Here is a 19214-nt window from a genome sequence, read left to right as displayed (position 1 = left end):
ATTTCTTTAGTTCATGGCAAACCTGGCTTAAAGAGCACATGGAACATTGTACAAAATAAAATACTGCAATAATATACTTGGTATTGAGGGGGAGGTCAACCTCGTTCTAGCCCCGGTGTAGTGTCATTGTGCAATTTGCTTCCACCCATCGGCTAGCTTAGAGGTCGAGTGCGTGGCCCAATTCATGTGTATGTAAGGACAGTTGTGCCAATTTCATTGTATTCTCTTCCAAGGACCCAATGAGCAGCCAGCCAAGTGTGGACAGCATTATTATTATTATGGCGTGAACACCCTAGATTAGGGTTGGCCAACCAACTAGTCTAAAAGTCACTATAAATGGAGGGCTATGGCTGAGGAACATATCATTCATTCAATCATTGAGAGCTCAAGAGTTGTGCTACCATTGAGTATCTCTATTCCATTGTAAATAAGTCATGCATATGAATACATCAGTAGGTTAGGTCATCCCTTCAGGCTTCATCTACTATGTATCTTGCATGAAGAAGTATGTGCATGGGTTCAACACCCTAATTAGGCGTTTTTATCACGATAAACTAATCCAAAACCGCTTCAACTAATCACCCACGTAAAATCAGTATCAGAGCGTCAAGCTCTGATGGAAGAAGGGCCGCAAATTTTTTATCATAAGGGCGTGGAGATCCATCACGAAGAACCCCATCATCATCAGCGTTTTCACCTCACGCTTGTGTTTTCTTCATCAAGGTTGTGTTTTGCAAATCGATACCATATAGCTCTTGTATGTGCAAGGGACGCTCAGCCGAAGGGCGAGGAGGAGGGCCAAACGCACCACATAGAGGGCAGACAGATCAAGCAAGGCAAGGCAGCCTGTTCTTGAATCTACACAACCAAACAAGGGTAGAAGAAGGAGCATCAAGCGGGGAACAGCAGTGTGCACTTAATGCAAGATTGAGGAGAGCGTAAGTGTGGCCACAATCAGTATTCAGCACGGCAATTATTGAGGGACTTCTGGGCATGTCGAAAAAACACCTTCCCTCGAGGCTCCTCACAATGGCTGGATATTTCTCCTTCCTTTAAGGTCTTCTCGTTCCTACTGGCCACAGCCAGGGTTGACTAGAACCAGCAGTGATGGGCGCTGGGCAGATAGCACAGGAAACTTGGGTGCAGCCTGTGGGCAGTGGACAGGTCCAATCAGCCAGCAGCGGGGTGAAGGGCAGGCAGTTTGGGCAAGTATGGGAAGCACATGTTTCCCTTGAGGCTCCTCATGGTGGCTGGATGTTTCTCTTTCCTCAAAGGTCTTCCCGTTCCTGCTGGCCACAGCCATGATGGATTGACTAGAACCAGCAGAAGTGACGAGAGCTGGCAGATAGCAGGGCATTTTCTTGTCCAGGCGCACATTGAGCAGCCTAGTGTGGACGATAATAATATAATGTGAACACCCTATAGATTAGGGTTGGCTATATGCCAATGAAGAGAGCTAAGTAGGTCAATGAGTTTATATAGTTGATGCTTTGGGCATGTTAATTTTGGCAGTTTGATGCTTTTACAAAGGTTTAATATGGTTGAGTGACTTCCTCTAAATGAGATCATATAGTTGATGCTTTGGGCATGTTAATTTTTGCAGTTTGATGCTTTTACAAAGGTTTAATATGGTTGAACGACTTCCTCTCAGAGAAGCCACTGTGGCATGTTTATGAGGGCCACATATTGGGCAAAATAAATAGAAAGCCATTCCCAAGAGATGGCTCAGTTAGGATTCATCATGACTTACAGCTTATACACAGTTACAGTTCGATTTGCTTGCAGGGGGGACACATTTGATTGGCCTCGTGCTCTATTGCTAGCCTTTTTTTTTGGGACCAATAATAAGTATATACCATCTCTAAATGCCCGTGTGTCCATTGAAGACTCCAACATTTTATTTATTGAAGATTTAAGAGTCTGAAGCTAAGTTTCAGTCTGGTTCATTCCCCAATTCTGCAGGTTTTCCTTGAAAAATTACAGGCCCGGAAGATCTCTTCACCTTTGCTACTAATTTGGACAGGTTCTGAGGTTCCAGTGAATGGAAAATGAAAAGGGGAAGGGGCTATTATATAGGAGTTAAACCCAGGAGGCCAGTTGGCTGTCAGCCAGCTGTAGGGGACCCTAAAATGGGAAAAAATCCCTTTCCAGCCTTGGGCACCATTCTGCGCTGACCAAGGGCTGTCCAAGCCCTCCAATACAGACCCAAACACTGCCAACATCTGCCCTTGCTTAAATCTGCACCAAATTGGTGTCCAGACCCTATTTCTTATGTGCCCTGTTGCTTCTGATGTTCCCAGCCTGTCATTCTCACACACCATAGCCTCCAAGCACTGATTTCTCCTGTCACAATCATGCTCCTAGTCTACCTGTGTGAACCTTAAAGCTCACTGTAACTCCGACATCTGTCCCTTCCGATCAAATAGGGCTCACGTGTGGCCAATGCTCATCTATTCATTCATAGTTAACCAGCAAGATGACACATGCATGCTGTGGATGATGCAGGTGACAAGCATCCACCATAATCTCAGTTATAAACGGACCAGCATCAGAGTGTTAATTCGTTCCCCCATTTAGAACAAGTATTCTGGTAATAAATGTCTGCTTAAGAACTGCTAGCACCAAGCAGAATCAATCAGGAAAAACTCGCTTCCATCCTTAAACAGGACTATGCATTGTTAGGTCCCTATTTGTGTAAGAACCATTGTATATGTTAGTACTGTAAAGAAACCCCAAAATCAAAACTGAAGGCATTCTGTTGATACCAGCCTGCAAACACCAATATTCAAAATGGATGACAAATGCAAACAACCAACCTGGCACGCCTGGAGCTTGGCCTCCATTCCATCGATATATGCTTCACATCTCATAACTTGCTCCTCCTTCTCCCGAAGTCCCCCTTCTGTTTGCCCCACTGTTTGGGTTAAACGCAGAACTTCGTCTTCTAACGATTGCCTTACCTCTTCACGCGTTACAGTCTCAGTTGCAAACCGCTTAAGTTCTTCATCAAACCTTTTGCGAGCCGCCTCCGCGTTCTTCAGCCTCTCTGCCAATGCATTCTTCTCTTTCATCACTCTCTGCAGACAAAAATTCAATTAGATCTACAGACTTGACAGTTTCTACAAGAGAACACAAACTCTGCCTCAGTTTATTGTGCTTACATAAACAGAAATTTTTAAAAAGACAAGGAAATAAATAGACGTAAAAGCTTTAATGCCTGTTGCGAAGGAGTCAAGAAGATGTATACAGCATTGAGGTAAAAAGATTTTTTTCCCTCCAATCTATTTTGTCCCTTCCCATGAACAATGTCAGAAATCTATGCTACTATGCTCCTGTTGGAGGCTACCCTACACAGTTATTTTATTTCTTGAGAACACGAGACTCAGCCATAATGCTATGCTCCTGTTGGAGGCTAGCTTATCTAATCTTTTTATCCTACTGAATTGCAACTTATCTCATTTCTTCAGAACACGAGACTCAACCATGATAATGTAAGGCCCGTATGTCTAAGTGCAAATGAAGATGTCACATGCACCACATCTCCGATGCATGTGCCATGACGACCGATTCCATGTACAGGGTAGTTTAGTAGAAAGTGTTTCAAAATTCTGCCATTGTTTTGTTTGTACTCTTCTCATTCTCATATCAGTGAAGCAAATACTCTGCAAAAAGAGGCAGGGAAGAGGTGGAGTCGTCTATTGGGACGACCCAGTGCCAATGTCGTGTAGAAGAATATTTCAGATTTACACTAGCTGTCAAAGTTGATTCAATGCCTAATTTCTTTAAGTTTAAGGTAGTTGCTTTCCCAAGGGTATCTGATACTGGTACCATAACACAAAAGCACCAAATCTCAATAGTTGACACTGAAATCTCAAACAATTTCACTCCTAGTGTCCAGCGTGAGGGCCTGACCATCTGCTGTTTCCTCATAGTGGAGGGTGGGTCCTGACTCTAGCACCCAAGCAACTGCTCTCCATCATTTTTCCTACGCTCACCCGATCGCAATTCCGACTGCATATATGTGATCCTCATCTGAAGGGTGCCCCTCTCCATGTGTTGGTTGCTCTCCATTCCATTGACCAGTTGCACAAGCTGATTAATGCACACCGGCTGGAGACAGCGGTCACAGATGGGACTGCATGTCACCAACCTGGACATTTCCCAGTCTGAAAGGGGTCTGGTGGACTCCAGGATGTTTAAATATTTGGAAAGTACAAGCTTTGGGAATGGGGGATTATCCTAGAATACAAAGGACCACACTCCTAAAATTTAGGAGAGTTGCTATTTTTGGCTCGACTCCGATGGAAATTTTGTTCGCGTCATTACATCTGGAATTGAGCAGATACCAAAAGTTGGCAAAGTGCCTATGACAGAATGTCTACCAGTTGGGATATTTTTAGAGATAAAGTATATGGAAGGACCCATCTCTTAGATTGGGACATGTGGCAAGAAAGTGGACCAAAGTGAGACAAGTGGCTTGACACTTGTTAGAAAGTGGATCAAAGTGAGACAAGTGGCCTCACACTTGTCACTTCAGCTATTGTGTGGCTCTCCACTTGTTATTGTAGCCTTCTCTTGCCATTTTAGCTCATGGGAGGCCCAAATCTATAAATTGGAGCCCTCTCTCTTCATTAATGGAGGCTCTCTTGCTGCACACTAGCCTCTACCACCGTTACAAGCTGCCCTAATGATGGCTACTCTCTTTCTCTCTCTCTTGAAGGCTGCCCATGAAGAATACCGGCTGTTGGGGACTGTTTTGGAGGCTTCCATCGCAAAGAAATACTGAAGGCAAGGGTATTTAATCATTTATTATGATTTCTAGCCATTGTACTTGTTGCACTAGCATTTATACTTGTTGTACCTGCTATACTAGCCATCATACCGACTGTACCAGCCACTGCACCTGCTGTACCAACCACCGTACCAACTGTACCAACCATTGTACTTGCTGTACTAGTCATTGTACATGCTATACCAGCATTTGTATTTACTGTACCGACTGTACCAACCATTATACCTGCTGTACCAACCACTGTACTTACTGTACCAACCATTGTACCTATTGTACCGGCTGAATGGAGAGTTGTACTTGCTGTACCAACTCTATTATGAAGACCCGTGGTTTTTGGGGAAGAATCAGTACCCACACGGATGGTGACGAGATATTTCTTTTGGCTTCATGACCAACCTGGCAAAGAAAAGCTAAGTATACTTTGAGTTTGCAAAGTTGGTGCTTTTGCTATTTACTATGAAGTGTTTTTGATGTTCACTAACCCTTGTATAGCTATGCAAGGAGAAAGGTGGCGTTGTTTGCCTTGAGATGGTTTCAGGGAAACATTGTTTATGGCTCCCTTTATTGGGATGGATTATATCTATGGAGATTTCTTTCTTGAACGAGATTAATATAGATATTGGGCTTCACAAGCAATTTCTATGGACGAATCTGTCCGAGTTTATAGAGAAGAAATCTTTGGATATCTCATGGATATGATGCTTTTATGGATAAAGTCCACCTCTACTCCAAGGTGTGTGGTTAGCACAAGGTATGTGGTAAGAGTTATGGTATACAAGGATTATGGTATACAGGTCTATGGATTCTTCGACTTCTTTTCTAGGGATTTGGATCCATCCTCAGGTTTATGCATTATGTTTATGACTCCCTTTACTGGGATGGATTATTCCTTTTGGCTCCCTTTATTTGGGATGCATTGGACTTATGAAACTCATGATTCACATACCCTGTGTAGTGTTCTCTTGTCCTACGTGCTCTCTTGAAGATTATTTCTACCATGTGAGGGTGGAACAATAGAGAGCAAATGGAAGGGAACATGGGCACTTCAAAGGGTAGTGACAAGCGGAACATGGGCACTTGAGAGGGTAGTGTGAGTTGGTGGCCGAAATGCCTACAAACTATTGGTGGCCGAAATGCCTATAAACTATGTGTAGCAGAAATGCTTATGGAACACCAGGTTATCTATGCCTGCGAGTGATTGTTTTATCTTGTTACTTGAGCCTACCTCTCATCCAAGGTGTGTGGTCAGAGTACCAACACGGAGTGCAAGTGGTAAAGTGGACATGACGGGACTTATGTCTATGCCAAGGGTCATGTAGACCGATGTCTTGTTGGCAGGAAACTTATTTTGTCTCGCCCATTTACTTGGGACATGGATTATGATATCTGGACTTATGGGACTGTTTTGACTTATGGGACTGATTTGTCTCGCCCATTTACTTGGGACATGATTATGATATCTGGACTTATGGGACTATTTTTGTCTCGCCCATTTATCTTGGGACATGATTTTGATATTGGTATTATGGAGACTTATTTAGTCTCGCCCATTTCTTTGGGACATAGATTCTTCAGTTATATTGGATTTTTGAGACTGTCTCGTCTCCTCCAATCGATGGGACATGATTATATCTTGCATATATGGCTTGAAGCTTAAAGTTGCGGACAACTTTTAAGAAGCTGGGGAGGATGTCACTAGCCTGGACATTTCCCAGTCTCTCTGAAAGGGGTCTAGTGGACTCCAGGATGTTTAAATATTTGAAAAGTACAAGCTTTGGGAATGGGGGATCATCCTAGAATACAAAGGACCACACTCCTAAAATTTAGGAGAGTTGTTATTTTTGGCTAGACTCCGATAAAAATTCTGTTCGCGTCATTACATCTTGAATTGAGCAGATACCAAGAGTTGGCAAAGTGCCTATGACAGAATGTCTACCACTTGGGATATTTTTAGAGATAAAGTATATGGAAGGACCCATCTCTTAGATTGGGATATGTGGCAAGAAAGTGGACCAAAGTGAGACAAGTGGCTTGACATTTGTTAGAAAGTGGATCAAAGTGAGACAAGTGGCCTCACACTTGTCACTTCAGCTATTGTGTGACTCTCCACTTGTCATTGTAGCCTTCTCTTGCCATTTTAGCTCATGGGAGGCCCAAATTTATAAATTGGAGCCCTCTCTCTTCATTAATGGAGCTTTTGAAAGCCGCAAACTTGATGATAAAGAGAAGGAGATGCATGTTGATGATCAATAGATGAGTGCCATTGGAAGAATCGGTACCCACACGGAGGTATATGGATTATATTGTTGGCTCGGCATTTCTACAGCCTATGTTCCGGCTTGGTAGCCTTGTGTTGGGCTGTGTTATGGCATTTGTATAGGGATAATCCGGCATCTCCCGTGGGGAGAGTAAGGCCCTCAAAGCTTGTACATGATATTATTCTCCTTGGGTAATAAAATACTCCAAGGGGGGGGTCGGCCCATTCCGGCCTCTATGCGGTGTCACACGTGCAAGCTCCATTTTCAGCATTTGTGGATGTTTTGTCCAGCTTTATGTTTTATGCAAAGTGATGATGGATATGTGTTAAGGCTGTGGCCATGTTTAAGTGTTTTAACATGCATTGATGGTATCAACAAGTGTGTAAAAGGCCCTAGTCCCCCGGGCACCCGCCGCGAGTTTCACTGCACACACGGTCGTAGTCAAGGCCGTGCAATCAGTCACAAGCGGCTTTTAGCGCTAAGACGCAGCTGCACAAGCAACCATAGGCAGCGCTGCACAGGCAATGCTAGCGCGCGGCGCTGCACATCACTGCTTGTGTCAAGCACATACAAATATCTAGATATTATTTGATACCCCTCTAAGAGGTGGATCACACACATACAAGACACTACCCTTTTTTTTGGTAAAAGGCTATGTTTTATTGCTTCATTGTACAAAGAAAGAAGTCCTCAAAAAATAGGCAAACTTCTTAAAGAGCAGTCATAGAAGCTAAAAACACTGAAAAAACAAAGCCAACTGGCCATCATCAGTCTGATCCAGGTGGATGAAATCAAACAAAACTGACACAAGGATTGATGAAAGTAGGGATATTGTGCAATCCTTCATACAAGACACTATCACTCTCTAGGAGGTGGCTAACACACAATACCTTGATCCCAACAAACCCTCCCTCAAGGGATTGGCTCATACTATGTCAAGGATAAATCTAGGATCATAGTTTCTAATGCCAATTTTCCTAGTCAAGGATAAATCACATGGCTCCAGTTTCACATGCCAGTTATGGGATCCCAAGCATAAGGACATACAAGAGATCAGGTCACACAAAAGAAGAAAACACACAAACTGGACTTAAAAAGCCCAATCATCAGTACAATAGTTGGCCTCTTGTATGGAAGGCTATTCAACAATATTAGCAATGTTTTTCTTTGAATAGCAATCTTTCTCAAGATGATTTCTTTTCCCACATAAACAAGGATTTAAATTTTAGGCTAAAACCCTTTTCCAAGTGATTGCTTTTCCCACAATTGTTAGCACATTCATCCCCAGTTTTTGCCCATTTCTGGTGTCCTTTTGGTCCCTTTTGCATGGCCCTTGATTGTGGGCTGGCCACCCCTATTTTACATATTTTTCTGGGATTTTTCCCAGCCTGTTTGGTATTTTCCCAGTCGGCCAGCTCCTCTGATCCAATCGGCCAGCTTATTCAGCCTCAGTCGGCCACCACTACCCACCTATAAATAGGTGGGGCTGGCCTCTCACTTTTGTATTCAGTCTTGTACATATTTTGCTCCCTCACTTATGAGACTATCTATGTCTCTTGCTTGGGACTGTATTGCTTCAGTATATTCAGCATAATTGCTCCATATCTCTCTCTCTCTTGCACTCTCTATTCAGCACACTCTAGTGCTCTTTTGCTTCCGCTCTATGCACTCTTTCAATAATCTGCAAGCTTTACCTTTAGCTTTGTCCTCTGAATGAGCCCTTGGACTTTTCAGCAAAATCTTGTTATGTGACAGCTTTTGTTGACCTTTACTATTCTGCCTTTCTTCTTCTTATATAAAGAACTAATGATTCCCTCCAAGGTAGTCAACAAGGTGGTCACCAGGTTGCATAGTCACAAGGGATGGGGGACGGGGACGGGGACGGGGACGGGGGACGGCCATAAGTAGGGAACGGGGACGGGGGAGGAAACGGCACTCAAAAAATACTTTTTTTTTTAAATTTTTCTACTCTACACTTATTCTACTTTGGAAGTGCATCAAAATGAGCACAAATTTACACTAAAATGGTAAGCTTTTGAGTCATATTAATAATTAAGTAGATACAAAATGAGTCATGACTCAAGAGTCAGGAGTCAGGACTAAGCCTCAAGGAGGCAAAATACATGGACAGACTCAAATGAGTCAATGACAAAAAAGTGCTGAAGACTAGATGCTAGAGGCTAGAGCTAAGTAGTAAGGCCCATGAATCATGATCCATGAATGATCATCCACGTGAAGTGCTCGCCTCATGGTCATGGGTAGCTTGTGCCAAAGAAGCATCAAGCTCATCCTCAGTCTCATCCTCACTGGCATGCTGCTCCTGCACCTCATCCTCTTGTTGCTCTTCTTGTTGACTCATCTCCCACTCGGTGAAGGAATCTGCCTTCTTGGTCACGCTCTTACAAAGCATTCGCAAGTTCGCGCTGACGAAGACAAGGTCATTGGCATGCTCTACCCCGAGTCGGTTCCTCTTCCTAGAGGCAATGTGGCTGTAGGTACTCCAAAGTTGCTCCAAGCAAGAGGAGCTGACGGCCTGGCTAAGTATGCGGATGGCAAGCTGCTGCAGCTCCGGTCCATCTGAACCAAAGTCCTCCCACCATAGAGCAACACCAACTTTGGAGCGGTCAACCTGTGCATCATGACAGCCATAGGAGCCATGAAATGACCTGTACATCGAAAGTTGGTCCCTGATCTTGCGCCTAACCGATGCATCACGCACAAGACGATCCAAGATGATCCTCCCTCCAGCGCTCACCTCCCGGTCGCTCTCCTGCTTGTTGCCTTGGAATTCTGGGTCCACCACATAAGCTCCTGCATGCAATGGAGAGTAGTAGGAATTCCACCTTCCTAGACACAAGACATGGATCTCCTCGTATCTGTCTTCGTCAGGCACGAAGTCTTTCAACTTCTCTATCATGCGATCCATGGCCTCGTAGACCTTGCCTATGCATGGTTGCATGGCGTCTACAATCCTCAATAGGTGGACTATGGGCCTCACCATAGCATCATCTGTGGTCTTCACACGCTCCCACCAAGAGGCGTCATCCGCCCGTAGCCTACACTCTTGGCCAGTGTTTGTATGGGACTCTTGCATGGCGACAAACTCGTCGCTAAGGAAAAGCCCACTCAAAGCACCGCTACAATCCTTCAACCGGCCCAACATAAGAAAGTTGTAGGCAAACCGGGTGTCGGAATATTTGAGGAGAGAGAGACAGGACCTCTTGTTGAACTCATGCCGAAGTCTTTGGTGGTTGAGGACAAAGGAGACCATGGTGTTGGCCTCCTCAATGAACGGGCTGATCCATGGTAATGCCCCGATGTCCTTAAGGAGGTTGTTTGGGCAATGAGCCATACAAAAGGACATACATACCTTGGAGAATAGCTCTCGCCGCCCTATTGGAAGGCTCCCCATCCGCAACAAAGCCCACTACATACACAGGGCCAACGATCTCCATGGTGGTAGCCCACTCCGTCGCAAGCACATCCGCGCTCTTCCCAGCGCCGGATGCATCATGAGATGAGATGAAGTACATCTCTCCACGGGAACATGCAACCATGCCGTGAATACTCCTCTTACGGGTGTCACTCCATCCATCCACAATGAGGGAGACTCCATTCCTCTCCCATTGCCGCTTTGTGTTGTCGGCCGCTTGCTCTACAATGCGCTTCTCCTTCTCGAGCAATGTAGTGCGCAAGCTCTCGAATGAGGGGGGCGTATAGGTTGAGCCATACTCCCCAATCTTCTTAACCATGACCTTGAAGTATTCCGACCTACTCAAGAAAGTAATTTACTAATGAGAAGGGGACTAGGATGATAAAAACATGAATGATGAATTGGCAATGATCGATTGCACTTACCTAGCCACTTCGTGCCACGGCCATAGCACTCTGGCTATCAGTAAGAATGGTGGTGGGTGTCTGATGACACTCACGAAGATCAGCCAATACTCTTCTCAACCATACACAATCTACTGTAGCTGTAAAGACTGCCCTGTACTCAGCCTCACAAGTAGATGTAGCAACAGTGGGTTGCTTTTTACTCAACCAAGATATGCATGAACTGCCAAGAAAAAAACAATTCCCACTGGTGGATTGCCTGGTATCATAATCACCAGCCCAATCTGAATCGCTGCATAAAGCTACAAGCTGCCCCCCCGGGATAGAACAAACCAAGATCCAGGGTACCCTTAAGATAACGAAAAATGCGTTTGACTGCTTGCCAATGCTTTGTGCCTGGGCTGTGCATGAATTTGCTCAACAAAGACACCCCAAAAGATATGTCTGGCCTCGTGTTACACAGGCATCCCACTGCCTGACTGTAAATGCCAGCCTCAAAAGGCTCTCCAATATCATGCATAGTAAGCCGTACACCTGGTTCTACCGGAGTAGAAATGGGCTTACATTCATCCATGTGAAACCTTTTTAGCAAACTTTTTATGTACTTAGTTTGCTGCATAACAATGCCATCATCTGTATGCATAAACTGTATGCCTAGATAGTAGTGTAAAGGCCCCAAATCTGACATATCAAATTCAGCTTTCAAATCAGCTTTGAAATCTGAAATTTGTGCTTTGCTAGTACCTGTAATGAGCATGTCATCTACATACAAGATGACTATGAGAATATCGGCATCAGTTTTCTTCACATACAATGTGCTTTCAGCTGTACTATTCTCATAACCTTGGTTGGTTAGATGAGCATGTATCTTATCATACCAAGCTCTTGGAGCTTGCTTTAACCCATACAGTGCTTTGTGTAACCTACATACTTTATGTTCCTCACCAGGAACTACAAAACCAATGGGCTGATTTACATATACTTCCTCCTGTAAATCCCCATTTAAGAATGCAGTTTTGATGTCCAATTGATGCACTATCCATCCTTTATGTGCAGCCAATGCAATCACTGATCTTATTGTGGTCATTCTCGAAGTAGGAGCAAAAGTCTCTTCATAATCTATTCCCTTTTTCTGGGAGTAGCCTTTAGCCACAAGTCTTGCTTTGTACCTGTCAATAGTACCATCAAACTTTCTTTTGACTTTGTACACCCACTTTGTTCCAATTACATGCTTGCCTTTAGGCAATTACATGCTAGCCTTTAGCCACAAGTCTTGCTTTGTACCTGTCAATAGTACCATCAGACTTTCTTTTGACTTTGTACACCCACTTTGTTCCAATTACATGCTTGCCTTTAGGCAATTCCACAAGATCCCATGTATTGTTCTTCATGATAGAAGAAATTTCAGCTTGCATAGCTTGCAACCAATGCTCATTCTCGTGTGCTTCTTCATAAGAAGAAGGTTCTTCTGAATCAAAGAGACCACCCATTGCTAATGCAGACTCCCCACTATGTATATTCAAAGCATGGCTGGAACTAGCCCTTGTTCTACCTGTGAGTGGAGCTGCAAGTTTGCTTTCTTGCAAAGTTTTCAGCAACCATCTTGGCACTGACTTGGCTGTGTCTATGGCTGTTTGCTCTTCCCTGACAAGATCTTCCACTTCTTCCATAGAAGGGGGCTGAATAGCTGGCTGGTCCACATGTTCTACATGAGGATTTTCTTGTGTAGGGGCTGGCTGATCTGAATCCCCCCTAATTGCAATGGGTAAAAGTCCATCAAACATGTCCTGTATACCTGTATCATTGCTTTTATACAAGCTGTACATGGGCTGTTCTGAATTTTCAGCAACTACCACATCTCTAATGACAAAAATCCTTCGTGTAGTTGGATTATAAAGACGGTATCCTTTGCTTTCATTGCTGTAGCCCACAAAAATGCATTTAATTGCTTTGTCATCTAGCTTTATTCGGAGTTGTTCTAGCACATGTGCATATGCCAAACACCCAAATGTACGCATATAATCCACTGTTGGCTTTCGGCTATACCAAGCCTCAAATGGTGTTATGGTTTTCAAAGCTTTTGTTGGACACCTGTTCAACACATGAGTTGCACACATTATAGCTTCCATCCAAAATTTGTGAGGCAACTTTTGTGCTATTACCATGCATCTTGCCATCTCCATGAGAGATCTATTTTTCCTTTCAGCTACACCATTCTGCTACGGTGTATAAGGCACAGTACATTGGTGTTTAATGCCCTTTTGAAGCATATAATCCTTGAATGCATTTGACATGTATTCTCCACCTCTATCTGAGCGGAGTGTTTGGACTTTACATGCACACATATTTTCAGCCATTGCTACAAAGTGTCGAAAGCATGTAAACACATCTGCTTTCGCTTTCAAAGGGTAAGCCCAAGCAAACCTGGAGTAGTCATCAATGAATGTGACGAAGTAAAGATGCCCCCCTATGGATGGTGTCCGCATTGGACCACATACATCACTATGTATGAGCTGTAATTTACTTTCAGCTCTAACAGCTCATCTTTGGGGAATGGTTTTCATTGCATCTTTCCCAAAATACACCCCACATACATGTCTCGGTGGAGACTCAAGAGGCGGCATATTATCAACCATATGATGCTTTTGCAAAAGCATCAAACTCTGAAAATTTACATGCCCAAAACGAGCATGCCATAGCTCTACATCATGCATAGCAGGAGTGTGGGCAACCACTGTATTTGCATCATATGTGCGCTTGTCATACCTGTCCAGCTTATACAAGCCTTTGTATCGTGTTCCAGAAGTGACTATTTCATAACCCTTTGATGGGTCTTTTACCAAACACTACCCATCTTCAAAATCAACCTTTAAACCTTGGTCGTTTATGGTGGCTGAGACGGAGAGCAGATTTTTCTTTATCCCTGGAACATACAATACATTTTTCATACATATATTGGCACCATTGGCTGCAATAAGTATGACATTACCAATTCCCTTTACTGGATATGTGGTATGATCTGCACATGATACAGTGCGGCCATTTGAAGCATAAACCAAGTGCTAAAATACATCTTTGCATAAAGTGATGTGGCTCGAAGCACCACTATCAAAATACCATGATGCATGCTGTCTGTCAGATGCAATGCAAGACATATCAATGTCTGAAGCACTTGGTGTGTCACTAGTGCATGTGACCAAAAAAGTGTACTCTTCCTGGATTACATTAGCTGATTGCTGTGCTTTGTCATCAGAAGAGTCTCCTACTCATTGCCTGCTTCTTTCCTTTTCTCTTTTGCAATCCGCTTCCTACATTCACTGATGTAGTGTCCAAGCTTATGGCAGTAGTGACATTTGCCCTTCTTTTTGGGCTTGTTTGCATCCCCTTTGTCAGACTTTTCACCACTAGAAGAGGGCTGTCCATGACCAGCCTTGCTAGTCTGTTGTCCCCCATGCCTAAAGCTCTTTGCTTTACCCTTATCCTTGGCTGTAAATGCCTTGTCTCCACCACGGTTGCTCGATAAGTTTGCTCTTGTTTGCTCTTCCTGCAAGAGTAAACCCACGAGCTCTTCAAAAGTGACGGGATCAGCACCTCCTCTCATTGAGAGGTTGAGAGAGGTGTGAAAGCCCAAGTAGGAAGGCGGTAAAGAATGAAGAGTGTTGGTGACCATTTGTCTGTCTGGGATAACCTCATCAATGTTGAGCAATTGTTCCTGCAAATCTTTCACTTTGTTGAGATGATCTGCCATGGAGTCACCCTCATCCATAGAAAGAAGATCCAATTGCCTCTTCAAGTAGACAACTCTTGCCTCGTTGCGTACCTGATACATTGCTTCCAATGTGTCCCATGCAAGCTTCGATGTCTTGCATGAACGAATGTGCGGAATAATAGTCCTTTTCACTAAAAGGGCTATCAATGACATGGCCTGTGCATCTCTAGAGTCCCATCTCTTCTGCTCTTGTGTGGGAGCAGGTTCTACATCAGGAGCTCTTTGAGCACCTCCCCTTTGAGGCGTGGCTGGCTGTATGGTAAGTGGGCGTGTGTCATCACCACACACAATGCCCCAAAGCCCTTTGGCTACCAACAAATTACGGATCATGAAACTCCAGAGGGAGTAGTTAGATCCATCCAGCTTGTCCTCCTGGGTGAGTACACCAAATACATCTGTAGCATTCTGTGCCATGTCAACAAAATATATCTGCAAGCAAACCAAGCACCAATGTGCACTGCCAGGGAACCAAATGTCCTGTGCAAATGTATGTTTGCGAACCAAAGCAAGTGTAAACCTGCACCAAATTGTCCAATTACACACAATATGTATACATACGCGACAAATCGCAGCTGTAATGCCCAATTACATGCTCCAATCTGAAAATCCCCAATTTTTATGCACTCCAATCGCTTCAATGTGCATCTAATTGGCCAATTTTCACAAAAGCCCCAAATTTCTGCAAATGAAAGAGGTTCAATTTGCTGATTTTGAGCTCAATTTTGAAAACCCCCAAATTGCAATTTTCAATTTTGCCTCAAATTGAGAAATCCCCCAAATTGCACCTGCAATTTTCCTTTCAATCTGACTTGCACAGAAGTGTCTGCAAAATCTACATATGACCTGCACTGGAATGGCTGCAAATTTTGTATTTGTGCTTGACCAAAAATTTGTACAGAAAATACCTTTGGCAACACTTGTGAGGAAGCAGGTGCTTGGCGGTGAGCAGACAGTCGAGTAGAGGTAACGGGCCAGCAGGCTGGCCAAGGAATGCAGAATGTCGTGGAGTTGCAGGCGTCAATGTGGGCGTACACAGCTGACGAGGCGGGGCGGTGCCAGGGTCCCGACTGCGGCGGATCACAGGACGGGCGGGCCAGGTGGCACGCACTGGGCGCTGTCAGAGGCGGTCGCTGTTGTCAGGCAAGACCCGCCGGCGGCCTTGGACTAGCACGGAGGGCACAGGGAGGCCTGGAACAGGCTGGCCGCGTGCGGAGGCCGGAGCAGACGGCGGAACGGAGCAAACGGCGTGGGTGCTGCGTGCAGAGGCCGGAGCAGAACAGACGGACGAACAGAGCAGTAGCCAGAACGAAACACGTCGACGGAGCAGAACGGGGGGTCGATGCTGGGCGACGAAGGCCGGAATGGAAGGGGCGACGCCGGACGGAAGCGCTGAACGGAACTGCGACGGAGCTGGGCGGCGGTGGTACTGGGCGCCGGCTGGAGAGGGAGGCGCCACCCGTTTTCGGTGGCCGGACAGAGGAGCGCCGACGAAAGCAGGTAGTCCGAAGACGGAAAAACGCAGGCGACGGACGGAACGGCAGTTTTCGACGGAATTTCGACGACAGAATTCCACAATCAGCGACAGTTTTTCGTGGGGCAGAAATCCACAGGCAGCTCCCAGCTCTGAAACCAATTGTTGGGTGTTGGACTCACACACTCACACACACAAACCTGCACATTAGGGTTAGGTGCAGGGCTCACACACAGCAATGAGAGAGAGAGAGAGAGAGAGAGAGAGAGAGAGAGAGAGAGCCAAAAGTGTGGTATCCACAAAATGCAAGTCAACCCTTGCATGTGTGCCACATCCATATAATATAGAAGTACAAAATATTATATGTTAGAGTGTCCTTTCACACTTGATGTCCAAGGGAAAAAACCACACAGGAAAAAGTGCCCTTGGTTAAGCCCTGTTCACACATAGCACTACCATAAGTGAGCATATGCCTACAGAGGAGGTTGGAGGACTCTCCGCAACGGATACTCGGGAGTGGATTCTAGACAGTGGTGCTTCCAGGCACATGACTCCTTCCCGTTCAAATTTAGAAGATCTCTGCAGGTATTCTGGTCACATTCTTATTGGGGATACATCCACTATTCTAGTTCACAGTGAGGGCAAGTTGGAGATAGTTCCCAATGGCAGAGGGGGGAAGCATTCCTCCTAGGTGTTGTATGTTCCATCACTTGGTTTTCATCTGTTGTCAGTGCATCAGGTTTGCAAGACTGTCGTACGGGTGGAGTTTGATGAGCATTTTGTTGCTCTCCGGGACAAGGCAACAGGCCAGGTGGTTTGGGAAGGCGGAGTGGAGAATGAAGTTTACAAGCTTTCAACACTCTCTCTCCCAGGTCCTCAGTTTTGTAATGAGTGGTGGCACTCTGGTAGTGGCCACTTAAGTGTGGATACGCTGCAGGTGCAGGCTTTCCCGGACAAGATGGTGGATAGCTTGCCAGGTAATGGCAGCAGTTGGCAGGAACTTTCCAGTACTGATGTTGATAGTTCTTGTGTTAGTCAGTCAGAGGAAACTTTACAGGTGACCTATGCTCTGATGTCTTGTAGCATTCGGGACAAAGAAACTCCTGTAGATGAGGATGTTCCTTCCACGGGGACCTCTCGGAAAGCCAGGCAGGTGGCAGTTGATTACTTGCAGAAGGAGGTGGATTCTCCAAGCTTAGTGGTTCCGGATTCAGAAGGGGTGGTTGACAGGTATTTGAAGGCCTTGCGTGGTCTTCAGCAGGTTTCCAGGACTTGGCTTTCCACCGTAACAGGTGTTGATCCTTGTGAGCAGTGTGATGCCTCTTTGACTCGGAAACACAATGGTTCATTAATTTGGTTGATGGATACCAGATTGGACGGGAGCTTCTTGATGAGGCTGTTGAGCTCATGTTTACAGATGACTCTTTGGGAGGCAGGATTGTGTATCTTGTGGTTTCTGCAGCATGCGAAGGATCTTGGTCTCTTTTACACAGGAGGGGGATTGATGGATGGAGTCCGACTCCACGATTGGAGTGACTCAGATTGGGGAGGAGATCCAGACACGAGGAGATCTACTTCAGGCCCAGGAGCAATTTTATGGTGCAGTAAGAGGCAGTCATCTTTTGCTTTGTCGTCGATAGAGGCAGAGTACCGGGCTGCTTGTGATGCTGCTTGTGAGGTGGTGAGGTTGCATGGCAGGATTGGGCTTCCACTGGAGGAACCCACGGTCATCCAGAGGCACTTTGTTCGTGAAAAGATTGTTGTTGATGACATTTTGCTAGAGTTCTGTTCGACGGAGGACAGTACGGTGGACCTCTTCACGAAGTCGCTATCTCGGGATTCGCGCAGGCAGCACCCCAGCTCCCTGTTGGGGTAAAGGCGTTATGCCCACCCTTATAGTGTGTACAAGCCCATAAGTTATAGTACATAGTACACTTAGTACTTTTAATGTACTAAGTGCACTATGTGTACTAATGCAATATACATGTGTGATAGGGGAGTCACACACTCATGCCTCATGAGTTGACTTATCCCCACAACTCTCTCTCTCTCTCTCTCCCTTGTGCTTCTCTGTGTATGTCTCCCATGAATGAACTCTAACCCTAATTCAGTTTCTCCCTTCAACTGGTATCAGAGCTTTGGTCACCAGGTTCTCCTCCCTCTTCTGCTCTGCTGGCCGCCCCCCCCCTTTTGTGCTGGTCGCCTGCTCTTGGGCCTTTTGATTCCTGGTCGCCCTGCTCCTTGCAGCACAAAAGGAGCTGGCCAACCAGCTGCTGCCCAGCCAGCAGCGTGGACTGCCCTAGCTGCCCATCAGCCCACAGCCAAGCGAGGGCCCTGTAGTGTAGCGCTGGGCGTACATACGCTAGGCGAAAACAGCAGCTGGTGCGGTGAGCGTGGAGGCGAGCGAGTGGCGAAGGCAGCAGCGGCGCCCTCAACTGACCACGTTATTAACCGTGCAAACGTGGCGCTGAGCGTTGGCGAACAAACGCTAGGCGAACGAAGTCCACAAAGCTGTGACGTCGTCACGTGCGCTAGCGAGGAGGCGAGCGAAGGCGCCAGCACAGCGAAGGCAGCTAAGCGAAGGCAGGCGAGCTGACTGCTGGGCCTGAATCGAAAGCAGAGCCAGGGTCGGATCGAGGCAAGGCAGTTTGTTGGGCGATGGGGAAGGTACCCGTGCGTCTGAAGGAGGTGGTCTACACGCTCTCCCCGAACCAGGTGCACGTGATGAGGGGCCTGTGGAAGGATATTCCGCACAAGGTCAACAAGAAGATATCCAGCAGTTGGCTCAATGCGATATTCCTGCTTACCCCTCTTGTTGGAACCTACTGAACAGAAGCAGCAATCATCAACCCCTCTTTTCCTGCAACAGCCTACAAATTGAAGATAAATCAGAAATTACAAGGTATTTTCCTCAATTTTTTTTTGGGATTTGCAATTGAGCAGGTGCAATCATTAATTGAGCAGATACAGGCGCCGAATTGCTCAATTTTTGAGCAAAATTGGCAAAATTGGGTGACATTGGTCACAATCAGGATCAATTTGCAGGAAATTGGTCAAATCAGGATCAATTTGCAGGAAATTGGATGT

The 19214-nt window shown here is 45.6% G+C and overlaps 1 protein-coding gene across 4 annotated transcripts in view; it reads right to left on the bottom strand.

Moving 5' to 3' along the window:
* LOC147637893 (uncharacterized) overlaps positions 1–19214 on the bottom strand; it is an 82416-nt gene that overhangs the window by 40557 nt on the left and 22645 nt on the right. For all 4 annotated transcript variants that reach the window (XM_086799726.1, XM_086799727.1, XM_086799725.1 and 1 more), the window contains exon 9: positions 2817–3077. In XM_086799726.1, coding sequence (XP_086655852.1) covers positions 2817–3077 — 261 coding nt within the window. The remainder of the gene's footprint in view (positions 1–2816; positions 3078–19214) is intronic.

Source organism: Cibotium barometz, chromosome 6 (assembly GCF_041138505.1).
Source record: "Cibotium barometz isolate CiBa-2024 chromosome 6, ASM4113850v1, whole genome shotgun sequence".
Lineage (NCBI taxonomy): Eukaryota > Viridiplantae > Streptophyta > Polypodiopsida > Cyatheales > Cibotiaceae > Cibotium > Cibotium barometz.
The sequence above is the reverse complement of the archived record's forward strand: the minus strand, read 5'-3'. Positions and strand labels throughout refer to the sequence as shown.